The 27,240-nt window shown below is 52.2% G+C and overlaps 1 protein-coding gene across 7 annotated transcripts in view; it reads right to left on the minus strand.

Annotated features, from left to right (window-relative positions):
• Positions 1-27,240, minus strand: part of Cux2 (cut like homeobox 2) — a 189,329-nt gene that overhangs the window by 25,692 nt on the left and 136,397 nt on the right. For all 7 annotated transcript variants that reach the window (XM_029477893.1, XM_029477894.1, XM_029477892.1 and 4 more), the window contains 4 exons: positions 14,174-14,252; positions 2,940-3,074; positions 1,409-1,529; positions 135-211 (listed from right to left, as the gene is read on the minus strand). In XM_029477893.1, coding sequence (XP_029333753.1) covers positions 135-211; positions 1,409-1,529; positions 2,940-3,074; positions 14,174-14,252 — 412 coding nt within the window. The remainder of the gene's footprint in view (positions 1-134; positions 212-1,408; positions 1,530-2,939; positions 3,075-14,173; positions 14,253-27,240) is intronic.

The following is a 27,240-nucleotide window of genomic DNA, read 5'->3' on the forward strand; positions in this document are numbered from 1 at the left end:
ACCCCTGTCTTTGGGCACACCAGATTTATGTTCCCAAGTTCATTGTTTCACTGACCACCCCTGTCCCCCATCCCCACGCTGCTTCAAGCCACTTGAGGGCTCCCGCCCCCCCCCCCCCAGAGCCAGAGTCATACCTGAATGTAACACCTTGATTTTCTCCTCTGCCTCCCCCAGCCTGGCTGCCAAGGTGATGTGGACTTCTTGGAGACCCCTGGAGAGACACGGGGCTGCTCGGGCTGTGCCGGGACCCACCTGGCCCCACCACAGTGGGTGTCACCCCCCAAAGCCGCCTTGGTTTTATTCCCATTCCTGCGGCTGGAGCTTGGACGCTCAGGAGCCCTTGCGGCACTGGAGGAAAGTTACATGTACAGAGCTGGCGGCCGACCTGCCTCTTTCCTAACAGGAGACAAACCCCCAAACTCAGATGTTACCTCCGTTCCTTCATGGCTCCAGGCTAGCTCTGACCTCAGGGCCTTTGCCCAGCCTCTCCCCTCAGCCAGTCACACCCTTCCCAGTGTCTGGAGTCTCAATGACAGAGGACTTTACCCATCCCTTCCCCATGTCCCTCTGGAGCCATGTCGCCCTTGGTGCACTAGAAAGACCACCCCATGGGCTCTGCCTGTTCTTGCCAGACTTTCCTTCACCATTGTATTGATGTGGCTTGTCTTTATTTCTATTCCTTCCTTCTGCCAGCTCAACTATGTGGGAGCCTAGGTTCTGGTAGACTCTCTCTGGGTGAGACTAATGGCTACCGTCCACTCATGTTGTGTCAAGGGGAAGGCCCTTGATGAGGCCAGTGGACCTGGCGTTACCCCCTGACAATCTTTTTTTTTTTTTAAAGATTTATTTATTTATTATTATATGTAAGTACACTGTAGCTGTCTTCAGACACTCCAGAAGAGGGCACCAGATCTTGTTGCGGATGGTTGTGAGCCACCATGTGGTTGCTGGGATTTGAACTCTGGACCTTCGGAAGAGCAGTCGGGTGCTCTTACCCACTGAGCCATCTCACCAGCCCCCCCTGACAATCTTAAGACCAAGATTGATGAAAACAGTAGCGTTCCCAGAGAGCTGGAGCCATGCCTGGGTTCTGTTACTGCCACATAGACAAGAGCTCCATGACCCCGTGACCCCAGAGAGGTGTCTTAACACATACAAAAAAACAAAAAACAAAAAACCCTAAACCACCACTACCACCACTGCTACCATCACCAACAATAATCCTGCTCTATCTTTCTTCTGGATAAGGCTGATGAATGTACCCATTCCCCAGACAAGGCAAGTGAGACTCAAAGAGTGAGCTGAGAGTTGTAGGGCCGGCCTCAGAGTCCCTCACCCTTTCCCATCTCCCTCCTGCCAGTGACTGCCCCAGGGCTTCCTGGGCAGCCTGCCCTGCCTCCCTCCTCACTTCTGTCTCTCGGCCTCATTCTTCTGCAGCAAGGTGTCTGTCACGAGGGTGTCCTCAGGACCTGGCAGGTGGTCACCGTTGGCTGGCGTGTGCCCCGTGGGACACGTCCCCTCGTTCTGCTCTGTGGAAGACAAGAGGACCACACTCAGCACCCAGACAGCTGCAGGCAGAAGCCTGCCTGGACCCCTGAGATCAGTTCATTAGAGACAGTGGGGTGGGGGCGGGGGAGGTGGGGACCCACTGGCCTGCAGGCTGGCACGCTCACAAAGTGTGCTGGCTGGGTTTTATGTCAACCTGACACAGGCTAGAGTCTTCTGAGAGGAAGAAGCCTCAACTGAGAAAATGCTTCTCTAATAAAGGGCTGGAGAGAGCCTGTGGGCATCTTCCTAATTAGAGGCTGAGGGGAGGGTCCCGCCCCGCCCACGGTGGGCGGGGCCACCCCTGGGCTGGTGGTCCTGGGTTCTATAAGAATACAGGCCCAGCAAGTCACAAGGAGCAAGCAAGCCAGTAAGCAGCATCCCTCCATGGCTTCTGCAGCAGCTCCTGCTTCCTGCCCTGCTTGAGTTCCTGTTCTGACTTCCTTTGATGAACAGTGATGTGGAAAGTATAAGCCGAATAACAAACCCTTTCCTCCCCAACTTGTTTTGTGGGGTTTTGTCACAGCAGTCATAATCCCGATTGGGACACAAAGCCAAGCTCTCAAAGTTCCAGCCTTAGCCAGCACACCCTGGGCCCCTTTTAATCATCCACGCCCACCCTAGTCATCTTTATTACTTTTAAAATTATGCTAAAATATACGTGAGATCTACCACCCAAGCCATTTTCAACTGACACCACAATAGTATCTGTTTGTGCGCTAGTGTGTGTCAGGTCCAAAGGAGACTCCGTTTCCCCAAATCCTGGGGATTAGACAAAAGGCAGCATTCCTCAGGGGCTTGTGGAGCTGGTCCCCTGCCACCAAAAGGAGACATTTCTCTGGTCACTGGCTGAAGGGACAAATGACTACTGTAGTGCATGGTAGCACAGCAGCTTCCACGCTGGCCTCCGGGCTCCCACACTGACACATGTACCTGTTAGACACTTTACAGTCCCTATGGTGTCCCCAGCTCTTCCCATCCCCAGCTCCCAGCCACTTGTGTTCTTTATAACCCTGCCATTTTGGCTCTGCTCCCTCTTCAGCCCACACACTCTCTCTCCCTCTCATCCCCTCCCCCCCATCTTGGTCTCCCTTGCTCTGTGCCTGCTTCTTGCTGGCCGTGTTCAGTCCACTGGCTGTGTTCGATCTACTACTTTCTCTGCTCTGGACTCTTCTCGCTACCCCTGGCCACTCTCTCCCTTGTCTCTACAATAAACACCTTCTCCTTAACCATACCAGCATCTGTGGCCCTGCTACCATAATTCAGTGTCATCTGAGGCTGGGACACCCAGATCCTGCCCTCTGCCCTACCCCCAACCCAAAGGCTGCTCAGGTTTGGCTGCAGCTCTGACATCTAGGTTTGTCCCCAACATCCCGCAGTGGCGTCATTGGTACCTCTGGCACTGGGTGGCTCTGGGCACCTCTTCCACGAGATGTGCACGTCTTGTAGGCGCTGCCCACTGGGGTCGAAGCTGGGACGCTGCAGTCTGTCGTCTAGAGTCCGCGCCACCTCAAACGATGGGACAGGGTCTGCAGGGAGACAGGGAGAGAGAGGGGTAAGAAGATGTGGGGGAGGCTGGGGCTAAGACACCCTTCCACAGAAAGCTGGGGGCACGGTCTGTAGGAGCCACTTGGAGTCACTCTGATGTCTGCAGAAAGCAGACAGCTTTTTCTTTCTTTTTAAACTTATTTTAAAGATTAAATTAAAAAAAAAAAAACTGTGTGTGTGAGCCTGGCGTGGTGGTGCATGCCTTTAATCCCAGCACTCAGAAGGCAGAGGCAGGCGGATTTCTGAGTTCGAGGCCAGCCTGGTCTACAAAGTGAGTTCCAGGACAGCCAGGGCTATACAGAGAAACCCTGTCTCAAAAAACCAAACCAAACCAACCAACCAAACAAACAAACAAAACAAACAAACAAAAACCCCTGTGTGTATGCACACATGAGTGCAGGTGTCTTCAGAGGCCAAAGGTGTCAGAACCCCTGGAGTTGGGGTTACAGGCAGCTGTGAGCCATCTTCTGAGGGTGCTGGGAAGCTAACTGGGGTCCTCTGCAAGGGCAGCACATGCCCAGCCGCCTATGGTGGTTTGGAATGGGAATGACCCACCTAGGCTTGTATGGTTGAATGCTTGGTTCTCAGTTGGTGGAAATGTTTGGGAAGGATTAGGGGGTGTGGCCTCTTTGAGGAGTTGTGTCAACAGGAGTGGGCTTTGAGGTTTCTAAAGCTCATGCTGGGCTCAATCGTTCTTGTTTGTCTGTCTGTCCATCTGTCCATTCATCCATCCACCCATCCATCTATCTACCCATCGTTTTGAGACAAGTCCTCTCTATGTAGTACTGGAACTTATTATGTAGTTCAGTCTGGCCTTGAACTCAGAGATCTGCCTGCTCCTGCCTCCCAAGGGCTGGGATTAAAGGTATGTGCCACTATGCCCAGACGCCAGGCCCAGTCTTATGCTCTGTCTGCTGCACACGGTTGAAGATGGTAAGCTCTCAGCTATTTCTCACAGCACCATGCCTGCTTACTGCCATGTTACCCACCATGACTGTAAGGGACTGACCCCACCCCTGTGCCCCAACCCCACAGTGTCTCAGTTGGCGTGGAACTGACATCTGCTATTATGGTAGATCCACAAAGAGGCTCATATAGTGACCATATGCCCAGGGACTCAGAGGCAGTGCAAGCGCTGTGGGGGCCAAGCTGAACGAGAGTGCCCCCACCTGGTGGGACCTGGTTTCCACCTGTCCAGCCCCTTGGACTCTTCAAACTGGTCATGTGGTCTCTGAATACCCCTCACTCTCTATATCCAGTAAAGCTTTCACCCCTGGGTGGATGCACCGTGGGCTGTGTGACATATCCCAGTTAAGAAGAAGAAAGCCCACACCCGGATGTAAGCCTTGGCCAACCTTACCATCTTACACACCACACTCAAGAAGCCCAGGAGAAAGACACCTTGCAGGTAAGAAACCTCAGCACAGGAATGGCCTCCACAGTCCCCTGTGGAGCAGCTGTCCCTCTCTGTGCCTAGCCATAGATGGCAGCATGTGTGTGTGTATGTGTGTGATGAGGCACACAGAAAATGGTTAACACAACATCCCCCAGACCTCAGAACATACAGAAGCCCTAGCTATTCCTTCTTTTCCTTCTTTTTTTTTTTTTTTTTTTTTTTTTTGTTTTTTGAGACAGGGTTTTTCTGTGTAGCCCTGGCTGTCCTGGAACTCACTTTGTAGACCAGAAATCCGCCTGCCTCTGCCTCCCAAGTGCTGGGATTAAAGGTGCGCGCCATCACGCCCGGCTTGCTATTCCTTCTTTATGATACCATTGAAAACATGCTCCCCACCCTACCCAGCCGCTCAAATGCCACCTCCTCCAGGAAGGCCTCCATACTGAGTTCACCTTCTAACACAAAAACAGACCCTGTGCATCCTTCACAGGTCTAGCCTTCATGTGGTCAGCCTCATCTGTCTGTAAGTCCATCTCCTTATCCCTTAGTGGACAGATGCCCGAAAAGGGGGCTTGAGTTCACACCCATCCCTGCCTCTCCCTTCCCACTGAGCCTGGTTGAAGCCTGACCAAGTGGAGCTTGATAACATTTTTTGCTGGCAGAAAGGCTTGGGCCGTGCCTGCATGGGGGTGCCTTCGGGTCTGGCTGGAACAAGGTGGCCCCTTGTGTTGTTTTTCTGTCTCCCGTTAGCTTAGGTGGCAGAGAGGTTGGACGTTGCCATTGTCGCGCCTGTACTGAGGTGAGCAGGTGTGTAGGACTTGGCAATGGCTCTCCACTGTCAGCACCCCCCACCCCCGATGCCTGTCATTAGGCTGGGCCTGCTCAGCGGGGTGTGCCATTATGCCTCCCCGGGCTGGTGTAATTATACATTGACATAATTAACCCAGCAAGCGCATTAGGCAGGCCAGCTAAAAATTCATCTCTAATTATTTGTTGTGTGCGTGCTAACAGGCCCATCTGCACTGCCTTTGTACAACACGAACAAATTAATTTACAAGTCTAGATTTTTTAATAAGTTCAAGGAATTGCTTTCTATTGTGGCCTTTTTTTTGTTTTGTTTTTTGTTTTTTTGAAGAAAAAGAGAGAGGCACCGGGTGTTTGCAGGGGTCAGGGAAGTTAGATAAACATGGGGGTGGAGGGTGGAGTACAGGCTGAGGAGGCCACAGGAGTGGGGACCTTTCCAGCTTAGAGCTCAGGGGCCCAGAAGGCCAGGTCAAAGGACCACACCAGGGCAGGAAAAGGTTCCTGCTACCTGCTGTTCACAGAGGCCAAGGACAGCCCTTTGCCCACCCTGAGGGGCTTCCTGCTGGCTGTGTGTCCACCAGATGTGGAAGAAATTCGGGCAGGTCTTGCTTCTCAGGAGACATTAATGGGGAGATTTCAAAACAAGACCCTGAGCTGGGCTTGGCTGGAGAGGCTGGGTGGGGCGTGAGGGTTATAAAGTCAAGGCCGCCTGGGCCACTTAGTAAAGGAAAGGCTGGGGTTATGGCTCAGATGGTCTAGCACTTGCTGCGCCTCGTGTGCACGGAGCCCAGGGCTTCAACCCGGGCTCCCCATAAACCGGGAGTGCTGACAAGACGCATGTTCAAGGCCAGCCTGGGATATATAAGACCTTGGCTAAGGTTGGGGATGTGGCTCTGAGGCAGAGTGCTTGCCTAGCAGGCATGAGGCTCTGGGTTTGATCCTCAGCACAACCTACATAAATGAATAAATAAGAGACAGGGAGAGAGGTGCGTGACTTAGGGTGGAAACAGCCCCCCCCCTTCCCGTGTGGTCTGCACAGTTACTCCTCAGAGTAGGGAGGGCAGGAGTTAAAGAGGTGAGCAAGGCCAGGTGCTGGCCGTTATGGCCAACCCAAGAGCCCAGTGCTCACTGGAGCTCAGGAGCGCTGGGGCCAGCCAGCCTAGAGCAATGTTCTGTGAAGTCTGGGGACAGAGAGTGACCCCCCCACATGCTGCCATCACTTCCTGGGAGAAATGACCCGTCACTCTCACTGCCGTGACGGGAGGTAGGTAATGATGTATCTGTTGTGCCCACAGATGGAGTAACCGTTGCACAGTGATGGGACTTCCCCAGGGTGAAGAATGGGGCAGGGACCTACCACAGCCCAAGCTAGATTTCCAGGGCAGGACCAGACACTCTGAGAAAGGCTGACTGATTGATTGATTGATTGAGGCAGGATCTCTCTCTGCATCACTTGGCCTGTCCTGGAACTCATTCTGTAGAGCAGGCTGACCTCAGAGATCCGCCTGACTCTGTCTCCAAGTACTGGAACTAAAGGTGTGGCGCTGTCACAACTGGCTCTGTGTGTGGGGTGGGGTGGGAGTCATTAAATTCCTCATGCCTTTATTCCACAGAGTTCAAGGCTACCCTAGAGGAAACGCAGAGGGACCTGGATAGGAAGCTCATGGTCCAATCCTAACTTTGACATTGGCTGGGAAGGTAGCTTAGGGAGCGTTGGGCTTCAGTGGCTTCTAACTTCCAGGACTGTGGGGTGCAAGCTTGTTACAGCAGCAGCCACGAGTTCAGAGTTCACCGCTGTTGCTCCTGAACTAAGTGTCAGGCATGGCTCCTCCTTGAGCCAGGTACTGCCAGGGGCTGCTGGGTGCTGAGGACGGTTTGGGCTGTGGGAGTGGTGGCAGAGAGGAAAACCCTGCAGCTGCCACTCAGAATGGACAGAGGGGGCAAGGGACAGATGAGGCCATGTCAGAGAGAATGGGCTCCTGTATAGGCTGGGCAGGCAAGACCTGTCTGGGAGTGACAGTGGGCAGAGCCAGCATGGTGATAAAGGAGAATGTTCTAGTCAACAGGATGCGTCTGGAGAAACAGCCCAGGGCAGGGTGAGGAATGGAGGCCACTCATCTCCCCATTCCCGCCCAACTCCCCCCTCCCCACACTACCCACCCACTACCCACTAGAACTGCTGTCCCAGGAACAAGGCCTCACTGGGTCCTCATGACCACAGGGCCCAGTTACCAGTGAGGGTACGGGGCTCAGAGAGGCCACTCCTTTCAGCCTGGAACGCCAGGGATACAGTAAGTGACAGACAGGATTGCTTGCCTCTCCAGTGGCTCCTACAGCTAGGGCCCATTTGGAGGGAGTGAAACAGCGGCCCTGGGGACACAGCAGCTTTTTGGTCTAACTGAGATTTCTCAAAAGCAAATCTTGGGTTTGGGAGCCCCCAAACCCAAAGTGTAGGAGGGAAGGAGTTTGTAGACAAACTAAACTGATTGGACCTCTAAAGAGGGGGACCACAGGCAGAGGTGACCACAGGTGAGGAAGATGACAGGGTGGCTCAGGGCTATGGCCTGCTCTTGATTGATGGGTGGCTAATAATGGGGTTGGGGCATCCTTGTAAATAACAGGGAAAGCCTGGTCACCTGGTCACCTGCTGAAGCTCAGGGTGGGAGACAGGGGCTGGAGAGACAGGGAGAGAAGCATGGTCCTCCCCTCCCTCTGAGTCCGCCTGAAGTGACACACTGAGGATTTTTTGGGACGCCGTAGCCAGAAGGCTGGCCACGAGACTCCTTAGGAACAAATATGCAGAAGTATGCACACGCTCCCCAAAGCTTGAGCCCAGGCAGCAGCCTGCTCCCATCTGGGCTTGGGCGGTGGCCGTGTGGGCGGCACAGACACTGATTTCAATCCAGAGTCCTAACTTTTCCTTAGCAGATGGGCACACGTCCCTTCCTTCAGGACAGCTAGGAGCCTGCTGACTCCTTTCTCCCCACAACAGCCTGTGCTGGCTGGCTCTGAGGCCGCAGAGTTGCCTAGCATGAGGGTCTCCCTCCCTGGCACTGATGGGGACAGCGGCAGCCACTGTTAGCTGAGCAGCTACTACAGGCCAGGCGCTTGAGGCTCTGTCTTACTCAAGGTGGGAGGAGCTCAGCTGTGGAGAAGAGACAGTAGCCCAGAGAGGGAGAGTCAGTTTCCGGGGCACAAAATGTGTGTCCTAATGCAAACATGGCTCTGTGTGTGTGTGGTGTGTATGTGTGTGAAGCGCGTGGAACCTCCCGGGGTGGAAGGAAGAGGTCTGTCTTGCTCAGCACCATGCCCCTGTGGTAGGAGAGAGGCCAACAAACAGCAGCAAGTGCTGAATATTTGTCGAATGAGAGGTGCAGGGGGAGGAGTGTGTGCCAGACGGCAGGCAGGCTGGGTGTTCTCTGCTGTGTGTCCCACGGGCCTGGGGAAGGGCAGGCATGGAGGAAGCGGTAAGACAAGACAGCAGAGAGGGGCCCGGCCCATCCCAGTGCCCAGAGCCCTTCTTCCTCTGCCCCTCCTCCACACATTTGCAGCTCTTTGCTTCCCTCAGCTCTGGGGGTTCACACCCGGAGAGATGCCGGAGATGTCGGCACTCCCCATCTCCCAGGCCAGCGCTTTTCCTAAAGGGCTGGCTGTGACACCCTGCCCACTGGGTGCCCCCTCTTTCCACAGCACAAATCTCTGATGGTCATTTTCCCAAAGTCCTGTATTTTCAAATGAATTCTACAGCAAGGTTGGACACTGGGAACCACAGGTGCAGATGTATGAGTAAGTGTGTGTGTGTGTTTGTGTGTGTGAGTGTTTGTGTTGGGGGCGTTTGTCAGTAAGCTTGTGCCTGTGAGGAGCTGGCATGATGCCTGTCACACAGACAACACCTAGAAATGTCCGGGCAAGATGGTACCTGGGCCTTCTGTCTGAGCTCATGTGAAGTAGTTCTCTATGTTCTTATGACTCCTTAGGAACACGAGGGAGGGAAGGAAGGAGAGAAGGAGAGAGGAGGGAGGGGGAGGAGGAAGAGTACGAAGAGGAGGAAGAAGAGGAAGAAAAGGAGGAGAAAGAGGAGGGGAGGAAGAGGAAGGAGAAAAGGAGAGGAAGATGCAGAAGAAGAGGAAGACGGGGAAGAGGAGAAGTAGGAGGAGGAAGAGGAGGAGGAGGGGATATAAGTAGGGGCAGCAGGGGCCATCACTGTTCCCAGTTACACTAAAATGTCTTTTCCATGGAGGTGAAAGTGGCTTGATCACTAGATGGCGCTAAAACTTGTCATTTGGGACAAAACTAGTGATTTTACCTCCTGCTTTCATCAAAAATACATTTCACATGGCTTAGATTTAAAATTTTAAAAGAAGATCGCAAGAATACTAAAAAAAAAAAAACCCAAACAAACCCAATTCTAAACTTCAGGTGAGAATGTGTTTAAAAATGGGACACAGAAAGAAAGATTTGGTAAGATTCTCTACTTTCTAGAAATCATTGCTTGAATGTCTACTAGGTACGATGTATAAGAGAGGCTATGAACAAAGTTAAAAAGCAAAAGTCCATTTAACAGCGAAGATGCCAAACATGTCTACCGGTACCAATGCCCCTGTCCCTAATATACAAAGAGCATCGACAAATCAATAATAATTAAGTCCTGTTATAAACGGAGGAACTGCGCAAATAGTTGGTCAAACAGCACACTGGGTAAAGAGTAAAAAAGAGCTGGGCAGACCAACCAGGGGAAACAACCTCATTTGTTCTGACCACAGGGTCTGGAATTAAGACAAGGCTTCAGTGTACTTTCTTTCCCACATTTTTCTCTCATCCAAGGAACCCTGTGTCGCAGCACTGAGCCCTCAGCACATGGGCAATGTTGGGAGGAGCTCAGGACACCAGGAACACCCACAGAAGAGAAAGAACCCCACTGAGGCTGCGGGGTCTGGAGTCTCACAGGGTGGACCCACAGGCATGCCGGGGAAGGTGTGGCCACACGGGGGCTCAGACGCCACTCCACAGAAGTCAATGCAGGACAAGAGAAGGCAGCCGACGGCAGCTCTCTGTCTTTCTGCTTTCCTGTCCTCTGAGCAGAGGGTGTGTAAAGCAAAGCTACTTTGTTTCTTTCTTCTTTTGTTCTTTTAGGCTGGGAAGATGCATTAAAAAAAAACCCCGAAACCTGGCCAGGCAGCTCCTTATAGCACAGACTCAGCAACACCCACCCAGTTCCCTGAGTGCTAGACAGGTAACGACCCTGTGAGATCCACAATAGACGCTTGCATCCCTTGGACTCCGAAGTCCACAGGCTATGGGATGTTTCCCTTAAACGTCCTCACGCACAGTGCATCAAACCCTCACGCCAGTCCACCAAAAGGGTCTACGACCCTCTCTTTTTCTAAAGACCCAGAGAGCAGAGAGGGAGAGGTTCTGGGCTCAGGTCATTGAGAACAGAGGAAACTTCTCCCCTCTGCCTGCAGTCTCACTCCGGAAGATACTACGGAGCAAGAGGCACCTGCAGGGAGTTTTAGAAACCCCAACAAAATCCAAGAAGCCATCTGGGCCACTCACCTGCCTTGTAGTGGGCTCAGCTGAGTGTCCTCGAGTCCTCGTGTCCCCCTCAGCCTCCCTGACTCTCTCTCTCTCTCTCTCCTTTTGTACCCCTTTTCTTTTTCCTGTGTTCTAGTCACCAGGTCCCCAAGTTCTCCTGCTGAGGCCGGGCCGGGTCCCCCCCACGACTTGGCTCGTGTGCAGTGAAGACATCGGCTGTCAACACGGCACGCTGAAGCCAAGGGTTTAAATCAAGTCTTCTCTCACAACAATGACATTAATTACGCTTTTAACACATTTTACTGGTTTTTTTTTTTCTTCTTCTCACTTCGTGCCACATCTGTGCGAACAATATCCAAAAGATTTACGGTTTTCTTCCGTAATTACAGATACACGGACTGCGCACTTATCAAAATAGTTGCTGAGCAATCAGGCTGTGTCTCGCTGCCTGCCAAGGACTCGTGCTGGCAGGAGCCACTCATTCAGACGGAAATGTTGAATCAGGACTTGGGGGGCGGGGGGAACTGCGACAAATAATTTGCCTGTCAAGACATAGACCAAAGGAGAGTCGGTGCATCCCGGCTGCATAGGACTGTGTGTGTGTGTGTGTGTGTGTGTGTATGTGTATGTGTGTGTACACACACACACATACACATACACGCGCACACTAGTGCTCCGAGCCCCCCAAAACCTCCCCATCTGACATTTGCTTCTCGTGTCTGCGGATAACATTTAATGAGCACAAAAATACGTCTTCCTGATTCCCTGAAGAAATCATTAAAGCACTGTGTTATTCTTAAATGTCTTGAAAATGAATTAGAGCCCCTAAAGGGGCCGTTTGTGTGGCTGGCCTCCATCCGTTAAGGCTCCTTGTTTTCTAGCTCCATGACAGCTGGGATGTGGCATCTCTGTCTCTCTTCCCTCCCTTCCCCTCTCCCTCCTTCACAGGAGGAGACCCAGGAAGTCACAGCCATGGAAGTCAGCGCTGGGCTCTCCAGGCTTCTTGTGACCTCTGAGTACCCAGGCTTTGGGGAGAGACAGTGTGTGAAGCAATGAGGGGTTTCTGGAAGGTTCCATGCCTGTCTCTGGAGTTCACGTGGCTCTCGGCCAGGCTTACAACAGAGTTCAAACAGCCTTGGGCCGGGCAATGGTGGCACACGCCTTTAACCCCAGCACTTGGGAGGCAGAGGCAGGTGGTTTTCTAAGATCCAGAGTGAGTTCCAGGATAGCCAGGGATACACAGAGAAACCCAGTTTCAAACACACACCCCCCAAAAAAAAACAAAAACAAAAAACAAACCAGCCTGGGATCCAGAAAGATGAGAGTCCCATGGCGGCTTCAAGAAATGAAGTATTGTTTCTTCTGTGCATGTGTGCAAGTGTGTGTGTACATGCATGTGTGCATGCCTGGGTGTACATGCATGTGTGTGCTCTGTGGAGGTCCTTAGTCCTCATGAGGCACCTACTGCTTTTGTCTTTTGAGACAGGTCTCCTGTCTGGGAGCTCCTCTCCTCTGGCAATCAGCCTGGCCCCGCCTCCCCGGGACCACAAGTATTCCCAGCACTTTACAGGGTGCTTGGGATGGAACCCAGGCAAGCATTTTACCCACGGAGCCACCTTCCCAGCTGAGACAGAGTCTTGCTGTGTAGCCCAGGTTAGCCTAAGCCTTCTGAGTGCTGGGATCACACGTGTGAGCTACCACACACAACTTGAAGCCTCATGTGTGACCTGAGTCTGGATACCCCAAGTGCTGGAACGGCTGCCTGGGGCTAAGCACGGCAGGTCATCTGAGTGTTGGCCTTGAGGCCCGGACACCTGCAGTGTGAGGGGTGGGCACAGGCCAACGAATGGGAGAGTGGCCGGGGCCAGATATTTTCAGGCAAACATCCTCAAAAGGGTCACATTGTTGTGTGACTCACACCCAGAGCCCTGACCTCAGAGATGGCTGACTCCCAAAAGTGGGAGGCTGCTGTGTTCCCCTGAGGTGATGTTCGCCTCACTGGAGACCTCTTGCTGAAAGGAAACCACCTGGTGGCACTCAGCTCACCTACAGAGCATGGCTGCCCTGCCTCCCTGGAGTTCTAGAATCTTCTCTCTCCACAGGAAACCCTGTACTCCGACTCTGGCCCCTGCAGTCTCTCACAGTCGATTCAGATGCCTGTTCTAGATGCTTCCTTCGAACACAGTCACGTGCTGCCATGGTGAGATGGGCTCTGTGTTCCTTCTCAAGGCTGATTCATAGTCCAGTGTGGATGGAACATGCTTTGGACATCTGTTTATCTGACAACAGATGTGTGCGCATGTATGCACTTGCATGTGTGTGTGTGTTTGTCTGTATGTGCATGTGTGTCGGTGTATGCATGTGTGCATGCATGTGTGTGCACATGCCTGTGTATGCATGTGTGTGCATGTGTTTGTGTATGCATGCATGTTTGTGCATGTGTCTGTAAAATGCATGTCTGCACACATATATGTCTGTGTTTGCATGTGTACATGTGTCTGTGTATCCATTTGTGCACGCATGTGTGTATATGTCTGTGTATGCATGTGTGTGCATGTATGTCTATGTATGCATGTGTGAATGCATGTATGTATGTGTGCATATGTGTCTGTGAATGCATGCATGTGTGTGCATGTGTGTCTGTGTGCATGCATGTGTGTGCATGTGTGTCTGTGTGCATGCATGTGTGTATATGTGCATGTGTGTCTGTGTACGCATGCAAGTGTGAGTGTGTGTGTGTGTGTGTGTATGTGTGTGCGTGTATGTGTGGTGTTCAGCTCTAACCATGGTAAGCAGGCTAAGGGGCTGACTCCTGCCTGCTGTGTTCACACTGAGGGGAACTACCCGGTATTTGTTCTTTTGGGCCAGGCTTCCCTCAATACTAAGATTCCAAGTTTGGCTGTAGAAAAGATGACATTATCCTTCTATTGCCCCCTGCTTCAAGCTGTAGCCCTGGAAGGGGTTCCCCCGGAGGGCAAGATATCAGAGTTGCCCTCCCACCCATCAGGCAGAAAGCTGGATAACGGAGCCGACAGGTAACTTCACAATGGGCTGGTCAAGTCTCTCTCTCTCTCTCTCTCTCTCTCTCTCTCTCTCACACACACACACACACACACACACACACACACACACACACACACACACGCGCGCGCGCGCGCGCACACACACACACACATACGCGCCCCTTCCCACCCCCATCCTCAGCTTCCAGAGGGCCTGGCCTCCCCCTGGGTTCAGTCCTGTCCCCAGACTCCAGCACCACGAAGCCACTGTGGCATCCGTGTCACCCACTCGGGATGCTCCTCCTCCGTGGTAATTACTCAATGACAGAGCCCGAGAGCCTCTTACCTGGTGCTTCAATCAATTGCTTATAAACACTCAGGAACGCTGCCTCTGCCTCCCGACTTCTCTTACTGAGAGCCACCACCTTTGGAAAGAAGAGAAAAGTGTCACGTGGAGCTGTGACCCTGGACCTGCAAGGAGACCGGTATCTTTTTGGGCGATGGTTTTGGGGGGGCGTGGCGGGAGCACTGAAGACAGTTACAAGTTGAACAACCACTCTTCACATTGAGAAATCTGAGCTCAGAGCCCAGCTGGGCTGTGCCTGGCTGTGTGACCTTAGACAAGTCACTGCCCCCTCTCTGCCTGTTTCCTTAGCAGTAAAATGGTGGTGACGTGGGGTGGCTAAATCATAATAGGATCCACTTCCTAACCCTCTTAAGAGATCTAAACACAGAAAGACAAACAGTAGGTTATTAACAATATTGGCTGTGCATCTCTACTGGAGCGCAGTGCTGTCGAGTTCAAACATGGACATGCTTTGGGAGGAAGCGGGGCATGTTTGGCTAGTATTGTAAACTTGTCAGTTCTTAGAAGACACTGGCAGCTCCAGCCAACATTAGAGTAATCGACTTTGTACGAGCGTTCCTGGTATACTGACGGTCCTCAATAAATGCTTCCTGCCTGACACTGAGTCTTTGTGGAAGATGGGTGTCACCCTGCACCACGTGGCCCAGTGACTCCCGGGGTCCTGGCCACAGGAGGACTTCTAGGCTCAGGACCCTCTTATTCCCTGGTTCAGGCAGTGAATGCCAGCTGCCTTGATCTCAGCTCTTGCTGGCTGATTGTGATGCAGTGTCCTGAGCCTTCTGTGCCTGAGGCTAGCCCCTAGCAGGTACCGATGCCAGCTGCTTATCTTCGGGGTCCTGTCTGGCTGGGCCACAGTGGGCAGCAGAAAGTCTCATGCTGCCAGTGCGATATGTATCCCTCCTGGCACCAACTTCCTGTGTGGATTGTTAGTCTTCTGTGTGTGCTGGTGGTTCCCCTAACTCTCAGTGATGAGCTCCAAGAGACAGGGGGATGGATCTACAGCCAAAGTCTCCCTTAAACACATCCCTCAGAGCTCTCTCTGGCACAAAGTCAGTGCCCAATGTAATTTTTTTTCCGAGTGGGGCAGTGGAGCTTACACAGTGCAGACTGCCTTCAAATTCACTTTGTAACTGAGGAAAACCTTGAACTCTTGGCCTTTCTGCTGCACCTCAAATGCTGAGGTCCCAAGCATGTGTCCCCTTGTTTAGTTTATGCGGTGCTGGGGGTTGAACCCAGGGCTTCATGCACGCTAAGCGGACATTCTAGAAACTGAGCCCCACTCCCAGCCCTTCAAGGCCATTTACAGAATCAACAAATGGAGGGCATAGCACCAAACTCTATGCCCAGCCAAGATGGCGTCTGGGGTGCTTTTGCTTTCCAATGGCAGAGGCCATTTGAAGCAAACCTGTCCAGAAAGGTAGACACCAGGGGTTTAAAATGCACTTCCAGCATGGCATGCTGGCCAGGAATTCACGGAAATCCTCCCACCTTTATTTTCCTGTTTGTAAAGGGAAGAAGTTAATGACACAACTCCTTTAAAGGGGCGCTAGAGTATCCAGTGTTTTAGCTCCTGGTATGCCTGGGGCCTCATAGATATGTTTACCCCCAAGGGTGACCAATTTCTTCCTTGGCTGTCTGCTCTGAGTGAACAACTAAATGGTGTTTGTCACTCTTGTGTTTTTTTTTTTTTTTTAAACAACCTAAGAGAAAACCTGCCTTGCACAGAGAAAAACATACCATGACCCAAGAAAAACCACATTCAACGTAGAGGTTCACACTCTGAAAATGGCTGCCATGCCGCCCAATATGGCTGCCAAAGCCATGTGTGGCTCCTGACCACTTGAACCAAGGGGAGTCCAAATCAAAGCATGTAATGAGCGTAAATTACACACAGGGTTTCAAAGACTTAGCATTAAAAAAAAAGAAAAAGAAAAGACAGCATCGCTCGCTGCCATTAAAAAAAAAACAAAAAACAAAAAACAAACAACGGAGCTACACTCTGAAGTGAAGACGTGTCGTCGCTTTTTACCATTTAACAATGTGGTTACGGGAAGTGTCAGGTTCTGTCTGTGATCGTTAGATTTCATCCTGACAGAGGGGGTCCGCAGAGGCCTTTCAGAACAGGAGTCATTTAGAGAAGTGGAGAGAATTTCGAGGTCAGTGTGGAACAAGGACTTAAAAAGCCACTGAGAATGGCAGTTTCACTTCAGTATTCTGAGAACAGACCCTGGTCTCTGTGACCTTCCAGGGTGACAATTTTTTTTATTATTCATTCAACCGACGTTTCCCAAGAGTCCCAGTCATATGCCCAGTCCTGAGGACTAAGAATAGCCATAAACCAGTGGGAACATGAAACTCGAGGCGACACCCCCACACCATGTTTTGTTACAAGCCCTAAATGTTTGGAAGAAAACGCAAAAAGCATTGTTGGGGCAAGGCTGGCAGGGGTAGGGTGGACATGGGCAAAAGTCGACCACTTCGGTGAGGGAACTTGGCGAATCCTCTTCTTTCGCTGAGAAGGAAAGTGTGGCAAGAAAGGAAAAGGGCAGGAAGCCCGTGAAAGTGGAGTCACCCAACTCAGGGAGATTTGCCATCCCGCAGAGACAGACCATTCTAAGCAAACGAAGGAACACGAGCCACAGCAGGGTAGCGGTTCTTGGAAGTGTTGGGGAGCAGCGAATTTGCGAGTGTCCCCAAGAGGAGGGCAATGCCAATAACATGCAGAGGCAGACCATGCATTCCTGTTTGTGAATATCTGTCTTCAAAGACATGTCACCAAAGCAAGTCACCAAGTTACCTCTGCCATTGTCTGTGTGGGCGGGCAAATTGGGACCCTTTGTCCCTAGGAAAGCAAGAGCCCCAGGCAAGGAGGTGGTCATTGTGACCCCGTCTGGATACTGCTGTGTCCCAGGGTCCTGCAGCTTCGTGAGGCTAGAGGCTGCTGCTTGACTATCCTGTAGCTAATGGTCACAAGAAGCAACACTGTTGCTCCTTCCTGAGCTGGAGAATATATAAAAATGCCAGACCCTCTGGTTGTCATCATCCTCAATGAAGGAGGTCTTGACTGGGGTTTGCAGAATGTCCTTATAACTCATAAAAGTGGGAGAGGGGACAAGGGCTGGCCGAGTCCTTTGCAGTTACCCTAGCATCACCCATGGCCCTCCCTGCTCTCCTGTCAAAGCGCCCACCAGTTTGTAGTGGTGCCTTTATTTCTATGACTGTCTTTGTAGAATGCCCTGAGAGCTGAGCTGTCCAATACGCTCACTACATTCACACGCCATTAGACCCTTAACGGTGGCCATTCCATAGCTGGTGGGATATCTCAGTGGTTAGAGATACTTGCCATAGAGTCTGCTGTCCCAAGTCTGATTTCCTGTGCCCACACAGTAGAAGGAAAGAATTGGCTCCTGCCGGGTCCCTTGATTTCTCCATTTACTCTGTGGAACACGTGTGTCTCCCTCACATACAAATACATACACATCAAAAAATAATTACTGTGGCCATTCAACACTTGGATGAGTGGCAAGAAAAAGGGAGTTTCTGACTTTTACCACAGAAAAGGAGATGAAAAAGTCCCCAATAATCATTTTATATCTACTGCTTGTTGACAGAACATTGCTGAGGACGGATTAGGTGAAATCAAAGTTATTATTAAAATTAAATCTATCAGTTTCTTCTTATTTTTAAAAATGTAATATAGCTTCTAGAAAAATCCAAACAACTTCATATGGATGGCTGTCTCTCTCTCTCTCTCTCTCTCTCTCTCCCTCTCCCTCTCCCTCTCCTTGCTTGGAGTGCCAAGAAAGGGTTGGCAGACTACAGGCTGTAGGCCAAATCTGGCCCTTCATTTGCTCCTGTAAATAAAGTTTTATTAGCACACAGCTAGGGCCATTCTTTCATGCCCTATCTGTCTAGCTTGCAGATTTCTAGGACTGAGGAGGCCAGCAGGGACAGACCCTGCCATGGCAACACCCATATGACTCTACCTGGTCACAAAGAAGGGTAGGAGTAAAGTGTCCAGACAGAGCTGTGACAGCAGCCATCTGGAGGCCACACGGGTGATGTGGAGTCAGCGGTGGCCAGCCCCATGCCCCACAGAACCTCGCCGTTAGAAACAGTAATAGTTTGGCAACTACACGGCCTGCTGTGGAGGAACCTGACAGGATCCTGGTAGCCAGGCAGCAGGTAAATCAGGAGAAAGAGAGACCTGTTGCCACATGGTGGTCTTTCTGGCTCTTGACTGCTGGGGTTTAAAGCCAGGCAAAATTGGGCTCCTCCAGTCTTTGCCTCCATGTCTGGATTTTTACATGCGTGCTAGGAGTTTCAACTCTCCATGCTTGTACAGAAGTTAGCACTCTCTAACCACCGAGCCGTCCTCCCAGGCCCTCAATGCCTTCCCTGGCTCGAGTGCATCGATTCTAATCACCCCAGGCAAGACGGTTCACACTCCTCTCTGCACCTGTGCCTCTTCTGCCATGTGTCACTGTCACCAGGCCTGATGCAAAGGCTGAGGGGGGACATCCTTCCGCTGGGGCAAGAGGAACCACCGGAAATTTTATTATTACCATATTTGTTCTTAGCCCCAGGTTAAAAGTAAAGTAGAGAGCCCTGTTTTCAGATGTTGGTGCTACGAACCCTTTTTCAAGCGACACAGTGTGGCCCCTAATTTGCTTGCACCAGGTTCTGGGGACTCAGCAAGGTCCACCCTCGCACCCCCTTCCTCCCCCCCCCCTCCCCTCCCTGCTCAGCAGGCCAGGCTACGGCTGCTATTAGCTATGGCATAATTACCAATTACTCCAATCGGAAACTCCTGATCTCCTAATTAAACAGTCCAAGCTAAACTTCTCATCAGAGTCCCTCAGTTCTCCTTCCCCCCCCCCATCATTTTTGCCCCCTCCCAATTCTGGGGTAGGAAAAAAAAAACCAAAACAGCCAACCCTGGCCTCCATATAAGACGGCATTTAAATTACCTGTCACTCAAAACAAAGGAGAACTGCTCATTTGTAATGCGACAGCCACCTGAACACTGCCGCTTTCCCTCCAAGCCTCCGCGCACTGGAGCGCAAAGATCATTTTTCTATTGTTAAAATTGTATAAGCCAGGGCTTTTTTTAGCAGCGAAATACACGATTTCGCTTCTCGGCTGAGGGCTGCTGGCATGAAAGGGACGGGAGGGCTTCCTTTAGTATCTTACAAATAAATTTTGCTTTGAGGGTAGAAAAAGGGAAAGAAGGAAGGAAGGAAGGAAGGAAGGAAGGAGGGAAGGAAGTAAAGAGAGAGATAAAGAGAAGAAGAAAAAAAGAAACTGGCTCTGGGCTGTGTCTGGAGAGGAGGGTGGGACGGCTTCTGGTTTTGTGAGGGTGTGGCCGAGGATGGACCATGAGCCCTTGTCCAGGATGCTGAGAAGACCTGTGGTCCTGTCTGAGTGCCCTTGGCTGGGTGAAGGTGACTCTGTGCTGACTGGGATGTGGCCTGCTGGCCTTGCCACGGGAACAGCTAAAGTGGCCACTCGGAATGTGACTTTGTTTCTGTACCCATAGTGCACCTTACGTGACATTACCCCAGAAGGCTGAATTCACTGATAGCTGTTACCAAGGAGCGAAGGCAGCCCTGGGTGAGAGATGGTTCCCAAGTTAAGTGGTCCAGAGAAGCTGAGACAGTGGCTTCAAGCCACACAGGAGGGCTAAGGTCATACAAGACTACAGATGCAGAACTGGCTATGTGGCAGGGAACAGGGGCTGGAATTTGTGTGGCCTCCTAGCAACCTAAGTGGGTGATGGTGGCCTTCGTGTTGGATGTGACAGTTGGCTTCCACTGTCTGTCCTTCAGAAGATGAAGGTAGGTTTTCCTGGTGTCATGGACTTATCCAAACCCACAGTGCCACACAGTGCTACGTAGTGCAGGCACTACACTCATCAATATGGCCGCGGCAGGCCACACAAAGCTTATAGCCAGGGCCGTGGGGATGCGTGGAGACTTTAAAGCCCTGGTTCCAATTGTCTTTCAACCTCAAACTACTCTGAGAAAAAAAAAAAAAAAAGAACCTGGAAGACCACGTCTCAAGATTTTAGCACGCATCTGAAGTTTTGCTAAGGCCTCGTCGTCACATGAACCTCCTCAACTTAGACCAAAGTCCTGGGAGGGTCACTGTCATATTCCCCATGTTAACAACAGCGAGAGCCAGGATTCAGAGAGGCGGAGTAAGCCGTGAAAAAAAAATACACAGCAAGTTGCAGAAAGGGGGACTCGAACCGGGGCCCCGGGACCCATGCTGTTGCCATACATCGTGACTTTCAGTTATCGTCTGTATCTTCCCAAGGCCAGGCCCTGCCCCGTGGATGCCGCACGTGTGCAGTCGTGGGTCACGTGGCACGTGACAGCCGGGAAAGGCCGTGAAGGGTGGGCTGGAGCCACCCTGCGAGCCTATTTTCTTGGATACGCCAGTGTTTAAAAAATATTGGAGCTGTCAGAACCCATCAAGCCAGACACTCCGGATTTGCACATTTGACTGTGGTATGTAAATGACACCCCAGAAAGGACTGGAATATGTAAATATGTGCATCTAGAGGGATCCAGGATTTTAAAACCAGAAGAGTGCCAAACTGCCAGCTTCTCCGGGGAGTCGGAGGATCTGGCCACCCGGGACCCACGCTTCCATCGACAGCAGCCACCTGGAGCCATCTGCTCAGACTGGCCATGATCTAAATGCTCCCACCCCACCCTGGTGCACCTGCCCTGGAGCCCTGACAACCTCGGGTCCATATCCCCACACTCTCCTTGAGGTCACTGTTCCTGTATATCCCATGTCCCCAAAGATGCAGCTAGGTGACAAAGGGCTGGAACCCAGGAACAACCATAGCCTTGTTTTGCTGGGGACTTTGCACATCCAGCCGGTTGCTTCCCCGAGTCGCAGCAAGCCCTCTGTCCTACCTCATCCCTGACCCAGGAGAGCCAGGCCCTGTCCACCCATCCCTCTGGGCACCCAGATAACTCCATGCAAGTCAAGTCCTGGTGAGGTGGAGGGGTGACTGGCTCTGAGGAGAGGGGGCCATGAGAAAGGTCAGGAAAATACGGGGCATGCATGCAGTTGGTGCCTAATAAAGGCATAGGGATTTGAGGAAGGGTCCTGTGGGCTTTAGAATCGGCTCTGAGCTACTAAGATCTAAAGTCCTGTCCACAGCAGTGTGGTCTCCATGGAGTCTCTCTCCATGTGAGGTGCAGCTGGCGATGGGTGAAGCTCCTCAAAGCGAGGCAGAGCTGCGGAGCCTGGCCAGCCCCTGCGTGAAGTGTCAGGGGGTGGACAGCTGGGAAAAATCAGCGACTTGTCTCCGATCTGCCTATACCTCAGTTTTCCTGTTACAGCATAGGGCCACCCAGCCCCCAGTGGGTGTGTCTAACGCTAGCGGTTAAAAGTCAGGCTTTATTTGCTGTTTCTCCTCTTACGGTGCTGAGATGCAACCCAGAGCCTCCTCTGCCCATGCTAGGCAAGCGTTCCACTCCAGAGGCTTGTCGCTGGTAAACGTGAGGTAACACTGGCCAAGACTTAGGCAGCGCTTAGAATTTCTGGCCAGGCCAGGCGGTGGTGGTGCACGCCTTTAATCCCAGCAGAGGCAGGTGGATTTCTGAGTTCGAGGCCAGCCTGGTCTACAAAGTGAGTTCCAAGACAGCCAGGGCTATACAGAGAAACCCTGTCTCAAAAAAACAAAACAAACAAAAAAAAAATTCTGGCCAAAGGACTACAAGGGTTAAGTTAGAGGCTGGCATCTGAGAGGTGCAAATTGCCAGAACCTAGAGACGAGGGTGAGGGCACAGAGTCAGCGATCGCCAGAACCCCCGGCCTGCCCTGATCCTTGGGCTGTCCCCTCGAGGATTCTATATCATGTCTGCCTGCCCATGATGGCTTAGTGACCTCACCTTCTCTTGGCTACACACTCAATGGCCCATCCCTGGGAAGTTGGCACTGGGGGACTCCAGATAGTGCTTCCTCCTCTCGAGGCCACTCTGGCACATTTTCCAAAATGCCAGCCCGGAAGAGCAAAGCTAGAGGAACATGCATGCCCTTTAAGGAATGGCGGCCACGCAAATGTCATCAAAGTGCCGGTCCTTCCCAGGCTTTTAAATATAGTGGTGGCCTTTGGGAAGTCTCTTCCGAGGGGCTGAGGAAGTCCTGAGGGAACCTTAGCGGGATGGGGCACAGAGGAGGTGCCTGGCTCTAGCCTTAGTAAATCACTTTAAGCACTTTGGCCTATACTACGGTCTCTGTCGCCACGGCTGAGCCCTGCCCAGACCCTGCAAAGTGGTGGCAACCATGTGCACAGGAGGCTGGATTCTAATAAAGCTTTATTTATAAGGGGAGGCAGTGAGCTTGGAATTCAGCCCAGAGTCTGCCCCCACCCCTGCCCCCGCCTCCATCTAGAAGTTTCTCAGCCGCTTCGGTCCCATAGCGTTTATATGCTGTTGTGCCTTAGGACAGTCACTGGGCTGTCGACAGTCTTGGTTGGGTGTGATGGGGCAGACCTGCAACCTCAGGACATAGGAAGTAGAGGCAGGAGGATCAGGAGTTCATGCTAGCCTGGGCTACCTGAAACCTTGTATCAACCCGAAGGAACAAAAGAATAGCCCTCTGTCTGGTTTGGAATGATGGGGTGAGGAATGGGCCTGGGGTGCCCCAGTATGGAGTGAGCCTCAAAACCCAGCAGGCCACAAGGCCATCGATCCGCACATCCAGGGAGAGTGTTTCTCTCAGCACTCAGAACAGCATCTGGCTTGTAGGAAAAGCCCGATAAGTATTTGCCTAAATGACGGATGATGGTGTCTGAGTCCAGCCAGAGAAGGAAGCACATGGAAGAAAGACAGCGTCTCCTCTCCAACATCCCAAGAGCTGGATGTCCCCACCTGGTCGCCTGACGGGACAGCTTCAGACGCAGAAGTCCCTTCTTCCCGCTTCGAGGAGTACGGTACTGAGACAGACTACTAAGCAATGCAGTACAAGGCCGAGTCCGAAGTGCCAGTGACATGTCAGCAACAGAGGGAGTGTCTGGGGATTAGCCAGGGATGGGACTTTGCCTTAGAGAAGTCGGGAGACAGGGCAGATGTTGGGGAGGCTCTGTCTAGTCTCCAGTGCCATCTCATTTGGAAATGAACTCGGGGTCAATGGTATGGAGCACCTTGGGCCTTTCAAAGAGACCTTGTGTGTGCATGTGTGTGCATATGTGTGAGTCCAGCTTACACAGGCCAGAAGAACGTGTCAGACCCCCTGGAGCTGGAGTTACAAGCAGCTGTGAGCTGCCTGATGGGAAAGCTGGGAACTGAACCCTGGTCCTTTGCAAGAGCTCAGCTGAGCCATCCTTCCAGCCTCCGCCTGGCCTTGAACTCCCATCGACCCTTCTGGTTTAGCCTCTCATGTGCTGGCTCTCATTCTTGACAGGTCACCAAGGTGGCCCTCCAACCACCTCTCTGTGTCCAAGTGTTTCTGTGGGGGCTGGATGACATCCACTCCCTGTCACAGCAATCCGGCCCCGGAGACGGACTGTGCCTGTCACTCTCTGCCGACAGTGTCCCCTTTGTTTCCTGCAGGGAGTTAACATCCACAGCAAAGCTGGAAGGAGGAGCGGGGAGCGGTGTGGGGAGGATGGAGATCATCAAGGATACTCAGGAACTTTTATGCCAGGCAGACACAATCGATACAAGGCTAAGGGCCAGGCCTGGCTCTGCGGGCTTCCTCCCTCCCTGTGGTAAGCTGGGTTGCCATGTTTGTGCTGAGTTTGACTTGTGTTCTGCAGCTGGTTGGATCGGGGCTGATGGGCCGGGCAGGCTTCCATTACCTGGGGGGTGGGAGGGGGTGGGGTCTGAACTCAGACCTGTATGACTGATGCGACTCAGTTGAGGCAAACCTGGTTCACCCAGAAGCACCTGGAAGCGGAGGAAGTTGTCCTGGAAACGGGCAGAGGATGACCTTTGTCCCAGGTGGGAAGATGCTCTGTTTGGTTCGGGGTTCGAAGCCCAGCTACACCAGCAGCTGTGGGCCCAGTGCCGGGATCACCCCGGCGGCCCATCTTCATCTGTAAAATGGGCAGCCACCAAGGACCAACCACCAAGAAACCAAACAGCAATGGGTGCATCTAGCAAATGCTGGGTACTCTGTAAACATGACGGTGCTCACCCTGATCTCTGTTTCCTGTGCTGAGACTGGACTCCGGCTGTGTCTGCTACTGATACCTCCCCCCACCCCTAGGCTTTCGAGCAGATACAGAGTGGTGCATCTCCCATCCACTGAGGCCAGGGTGGGAACCTGGGTGGAGGCAGAGCCCAGGTGGAGAGGCTGTGTCCGTGACTCACCCAGCCCGTCACTGCCAAGAGCAGAGATGGAGGAGGCAGTAGTAGCGTTTCCCCACACATGACAAGGCTGGGAAGAGAAGACAGGGAAAGATGTCCCCAAGACAAATGGGCATTTTCACTTGGCTTCAGTGCTGTCCCTGGGGCCAGGTGGGGACCACTTCCAGGGCTGGGATGAGGGAAGGGTCTGGCTCGCACGTGTCTCTCACTGGCACCATTAATTTCTTTTTGTTTCCCGCTGAGGCACCAGCTCAAGGTGAGCAACTGCGCTGCACTGGGGATCCAAGAACTGATAGATTGCGTTCCTTCGCCGGGTCCGTTTCATGCTTGGTGACTCCACCGCAAAGCAATTATCACCGTGGAATGCATAATGGCCTAATTAATAACTAACGTCAGCTCGGGCTCTGAGCCATGATTATACCTTAGCATGCCAACCCCCTCGCTCCTTTTAAACATCTGGAGAGAAAAATATTATTATAATTGACTGGCTAGATTGCTAGACTGTCCCTGCTCTGTGGACAGGGTATGAAGTGGGAAACATACAAGGTCCAGAAGAAGGAGAAGGGTCTGAGCCACCAGCTGGCTGTGTGACCCTGTTTAACGTCTGGGGGAATCTTAGTGCCTTAAAAAGGAGCACATATTTTTCCATATGTGCCTGCACACGTATGTGTGTGTGTGTGTGTGTGTAACCTAGGGCTCCCCTGTTTGATATTGTATTCCTCGAGACCTGGCACATAGTAAAGGCTCAATAAATCATGGTTCAAGGTCATGGCTGCCAATTCAAAGCAGCTGTGTGGCTTTGGGCAGGTCACTAGCCCCCTGTGCTCATCTCCTGCTTGCATTGTAAGATGCTGACAAAGACAGTCCCCAGCTCACACGCAGGTCACGGGGAATAATGAATTGGGAACCGCAGAGTAACCAGAGTGCTGCCTGGGACAGAAACACCAAGAACCGTGCCTGTCAATCGTATCACACGTCAATCAATACTTGCTTCATCAGTGCCTCTCCAGCTCCTGCTGAGTGGGGACTACCGGGAAACAGAGGAGTCTACAGGTGTGTGTGTGTGTGTGTGTGTGTGTGTGTGTGTGTAGCTGTGTGAAAGGGCCCACCAAAGAGATCGGTAGTCTTAGCAGTTCCCTGTAAGAGTGACATGTGACCAGAACTCTGGAGGAGCGACAGATGTCAGGGATGCCTGCTGGTGCCTCACCTGCTTCTGGCTGTCACTGAGGGAGATGCTTATGGGTGACTGGTGATGCTATGGGAACACTCAGGCAGAGGCCAGCCTGTGACCAAGAGTCACCTGATCCAGATCCTTACAGGGCCCAGGCTGTGAGCTTTGTCTGTGGTGGGTAAAATGCCCAAGCAACAGGGGTTATGCAAGAAGAGAGCATGCAAAGGTCCTGAGGCAGGGGGTGAGCGATCAAGAAGTATTTGAAAAAAGGAAGGGGAGGGCAGGCACAAAGAGGGCAGGTGGGGTGGGTGGTACAAAATCTCAAACAGACATTTAGGTGTCTGGATTCCATTCTAGGAGTTGCTGAAAGCTGTCAGAGGGTTGTGATGGTGTGTGTGTGTGTGTGTGTGTGTGTGGTACTGTACACTACCAGCCCCGGAGAGAGGTAGAGGGGCTGATCCTGAGGTTCTTAGGAACAGCAGGTGAAGGATGAGTCACATGTCATTCAAGACAGACAGACAGACAGACAGAAAATCTCACACCAAGGCATGTGGGTGGATCCTTGCAGGACACATGGGCATTTACTTATACAGCTGGGGGGAAGGAGAAGCATTTTGTGGGACAAGAAACGGAATGATAAAGGCTCAGAAGCCTGTACCACCATCCCTCTCTGTCCTGGGTAGCCTTGGACGCTGGGGAAGGCTTTTAAAACAAATATTATTGAGACAGTCCAGGCTAGCGTTGAACTTACTATGTAGCCCAGGATAACCCAGAACTGACTTTCTGCCTCTGTCTCCCAAGGACTGGGGTGACACCAATGCCACTGCATCCAGTATGGGTATTGTGGACGGAACCTAGGCTTTTGTAATCATGAAAGAGAAGAATCACAAAATTCAAAGAGAGTGAACACCTTGGGACGCTGGAGAGGGGCGAAGAGGGGCAGAGAGTCTTTCCCTCCCTTGACTCACGATGACCCAGGGTCTTACTGTGTAGCCCAAGCTGGCCAAACTAGTGATGGTCCCTTCCCCAGCATCCTGAGTACTGAGACAGCATGTGTGTCACCATGCTACAGGCTCTTCTGAGCCAGGGACAGGCTGTGTGGCCTGCAGTCCCAAGACCTCTCTGAGCTCACAGCACCAGATACGGGGCCACATGGATCCATCTGCACAGGCAGACTTGGGTAAACTGAGGCACACCTCCCATGGCCCAATCCTCACGGCTCACTCGGTCTCTCTTGGTAGAGTAACGGTAACTGCCCAGAACAGGCTCTGTTTCAGAAGTGACCTGCCTGAGGTCACCTGACCAGTAACCGAATTTGGGCTCAAAACCTAGATTGCTGAGGCCAAGGCCATGGTAGTCGCTGCTTATCCCATCAAATCCCACCTCCACAAACCCCTTGTTAGAACCTCACCTCCTCCATGAAGCCTTCCCTGACTGCCCGCCTAAACACTAACCAGCCTCTCCTTGGTGCGGCATGGATGGCAGGACTCTAGTGTTTATTTGTATTTGTCTGCGTGAACCCTGAGGACCGCCAATGGGGG

This window comes from Mus caroli, chromosome 5 (assembly GCF_900094665.2).
Source record: "Mus caroli chromosome 5, CAROLI_EIJ_v1.1, whole genome shotgun sequence".
Classification (NCBI taxonomy): Eukaryota; Metazoa; Chordata; class Mammalia; order Rodentia; family Muridae; genus Mus; species Mus caroli.